The sequence below is a fragment of the Sinocyclocheilus anshuiensis genome, unplaced genomic scaffold (assembly GCF_001515605.1).
Source record: "Sinocyclocheilus anshuiensis isolate Anshui unplaced genomic scaffold, SAMN03320099.WGS_v1.1 scaffold351, whole genome shotgun sequence".
In the NCBI taxonomy this organism is placed as follows: domain Eukaryota; kingdom Metazoa; phylum Chordata; class Actinopteri; order Cypriniformes; family Cyprinidae; genus Sinocyclocheilus; species Sinocyclocheilus anshuiensis.
Genome location: NW_015552551.1, coordinates 147,854 through 150,795, shown reverse-complemented (window position 1 = coordinate 150,795; position 2,942 = coordinate 147,854). Strand labels below are relative to the sequence as shown.

Sequence of the window (2,942 nt, the reverse complement as noted above, 5' to 3'; positions counted from 1 at the left end):
TACAGGAACTATTCGAGCCGTTCATGCCAGACTGGGGAGAGAGGTGTTGTAATAATGTAAAATATGTGAAAAATACAACCTAGTATGAGAGCCTGTTCTAGTACACCCCCAAAACAAAATCAAGACTTTGTAAAAGAGCATAATAGGACCCCTTTAAATAAAATACATTCTCATTACAGTACATACTAAAATCACTAATACTGATATAATGAATGTTACTGACTGTTAAAGAGGAAAAACAGACTTTCTCATGTCCTACCTCATCAGCGAGAAGGGAAAGTTCACTTGTATCTGCAGCATCATAGTCATACAGCACTTTGGCCTTGCGAGTGCCAGTGGCGGGAGGCTTCACCTCCTCAATCTTCAGCGTGCTGGACTCAAGGGCATTGGAGGGGTTTGGGGAACGACTAGGTGGAGAAGTCCCAGGTAGGGTGGCAGTGGAAAGGGGAGAAGGGTCTGCTGACACCCCTGACGTGGAGGCGTTCACAGCAAAAGCGTTAGGAAACCTGGAACAGATTCACAGATTCAAAACCATGGACACAGTGTGTCTGAATAAATATAAATATAATTATAAATATAAATATCTAGCTGTTGCTCACTCATGACACAGATATTACATGAAAAGTGAAAGAAGGAAAATTTCTCAGTCACATGAATGTAATTGCTTAAATTTAGTGGGCAAACTTTCTTCCTTTTTCAGTGTGATGGAAAAAGTTACTCACGTATCTCCGTTCGCACTAAGAACAGGAAAGAAAAAGCAGAAAAAAAAAACATCAGCTCAAAGTTGATCTCAAGAAGTCTTGTGATTTTCTTCACTAGAAAAGCAGTTGCCATAAAGGGGAATGTGTTAGGCAAACCCCTTGTTACTCACACCTCGTTTTGCCACATCTCTCTATATCAAAAATAGACTAAAGTTACTAAACTGTCATGCATCTCCTGTAGAACATGGTCTTATTTGACTGCAGTCGCTCTAGGACAGAAGAACAAATGGCTGTTTATGTTTATTTTGGAGTTTGCAGCACCTCACTGAAGTTCTCACCTGCTCAGCTCTTTCTGAAGATCCTGCATGTGCTTGTGACACTGTGTGTAATAAGCAGCCTGGGCCTCCACAAACTCATGCAGACAGCGCAAGTGGTTCACCTGCAATGGAATTGCAGAATTTGAAAGACTCTTTCCTCATTTCCTTATTCAGAGAGAGGTATACTCTACTGTTCAAAAGATTGGGGTCACAATTGTTTTCAATTAAAAAAAAATAAAATAAATAAGCTGTGAATACATTTCAGGATTCTTTGATGAATAGACAGAACAGCATTTGTTTGAAACAGAAATCTTTTGTAACATTATAAATGTTGTTACTGTCACTTTCATTAAGTATTAATTAAGTATTTCTTCCCAAAAAAATGTTTCAGAAAATCATACAGACCCCCAACTTTTGAACGGTGGCACTGCAACTCATTTTGCTTGTGTAATGTCAAAGAGCGGCAGTGCGAGTGTGAGAAGCGCAGGTACTCACATGTGTGCTGCTGATGCCCTCCAATAGGAGGCGTGTGACCTCTGCCTGTCTGTCAAACTCAGTCTGAGCCACACGCAACTCGTGCTCTGCCTGGTGGAGCCACAAACAAGGAGAAAAAAAAAGGGAAACCACAGGACACATCATCCACACAGCTCAACTATTTGAATAGCAATAGCAAATGAAGACCTCAGTTTTTTCTTGTTTTATAGGTTCTCAGCAACACAATACATTTTTGATTTGACATCATTTCATCTTTATTATGAATCTTTTTGCCACTTTTTGAAAGAGACAGTCGAGAGAGGACAGGAAACCATGCTGAGAGAAAAGGGAAAAGAAATTAACACAGGCCAGACTCCTTAACCTCAAACCACGTCACATGACTCACGTGGCTCAACATGTGCTCTAACTGCTCGCCACTCCCCCATTTAGCACAACTGGTGGTTATTGTAATCCATTTATGAAGGAGATGAAACATGCACATAGTTAAAATTACTCAGTGTTGGGAAGGTTACTTTGGAAATGTAATAGGATACAGTAGTGTATATAATAAGTAGTGTAACTTTTTCAATTACTTTATTAAAGTAATGTAACTGATTACATTTGATAACTTTTCTAAATTTCTAATGGTTTCACTGTTAGTCATTTTCAAACATTTAAACCAGGCAGGGTTAACCTTACAGTAGTGCTCAACACCACAACCCCAATTCCAGAAAAGTTGGGAAGTTTTGTAAAATGCAATAAAATCAAGAATCTGCGATTTGTTCATTCTCTAACTTTTATTTAATTTGGAAAAGACTTCCAAAGTTTTCACTTACCAACATAAACCAATTTTGATGGCTGCAACACACTCCAAAAACGTTGCGACAGAGGCAAATTAAAAGTGAAAAGGTTATAGAGTATCCTAATTAAACTGTTTTGAAACGGTTTACAGTAAGCGGGTGAATTGGTAATTGGTGAGGGTGTCATGTTTGGGTATAAAAAGAGCATCTCAGTCTTGATCATGGCTCATCACTTTCATGTGCCAAATTTCATGAGAGAAGTGTCAAACAAATTTTTAAAAAATCACATTTCTCAATGCAAAATCACAAAGAATTTAGGTATTTCACCAACTAGCATATATAATATTGTGAAAAGATTCAGAGAATCCACAGAAATCTCAGTCTGTGTAGGGCAAGGCATGAAACCTCCAGTGAATGTGTGTGAGCCGTCATGCTTCGGTGTTAAATATAGCCACAGTACTTCTGTAAAATCGCTGTCACTTAACACAGTCTGCTGCTTTATCAATAAATGCAACTTCAATCTCTGTTCCTCTAGGAGGAAAATATACACCAATTCTATGCAGTGATGCTGCAGCGTTCTCTGGGCCAGAGCTCATCTCAGATAATCAAAAAGGCAGTGGAAATGTGTGCTGTGGTCAGATGAGTCCACA

General features: G+C 38.9%; 1 protein-coding gene across 1 annotated transcript in view; it reads right to left on the bottom strand.

Annotated features, from left to right (window-relative positions):
* The window catches only part of LOC107664415 (endophilin-B2-like), a 31,663-nt gene that overhangs the window by 5,925 nt on the left and 22,796 nt on the right, over window positions 1–2,942 (bottom strand). The window contains exons 6-9 of the mRNA XM_016454977.1: window positions 1,514–1,603; window positions 1,040–1,140; window positions 723–737; window positions 260–506 (exon numbers count right to left, since the gene is read on the bottom strand). Coding sequence (XP_016310463.1) covers window positions 260–506; window positions 723–737; window positions 1,040–1,140; window positions 1,514–1,603 — 453 coding nt within the window. The remainder of the gene's footprint in view (window positions 1–259; window positions 507–722; window positions 738–1,039; window positions 1,141–1,513; window positions 1,604–2,942) is intronic.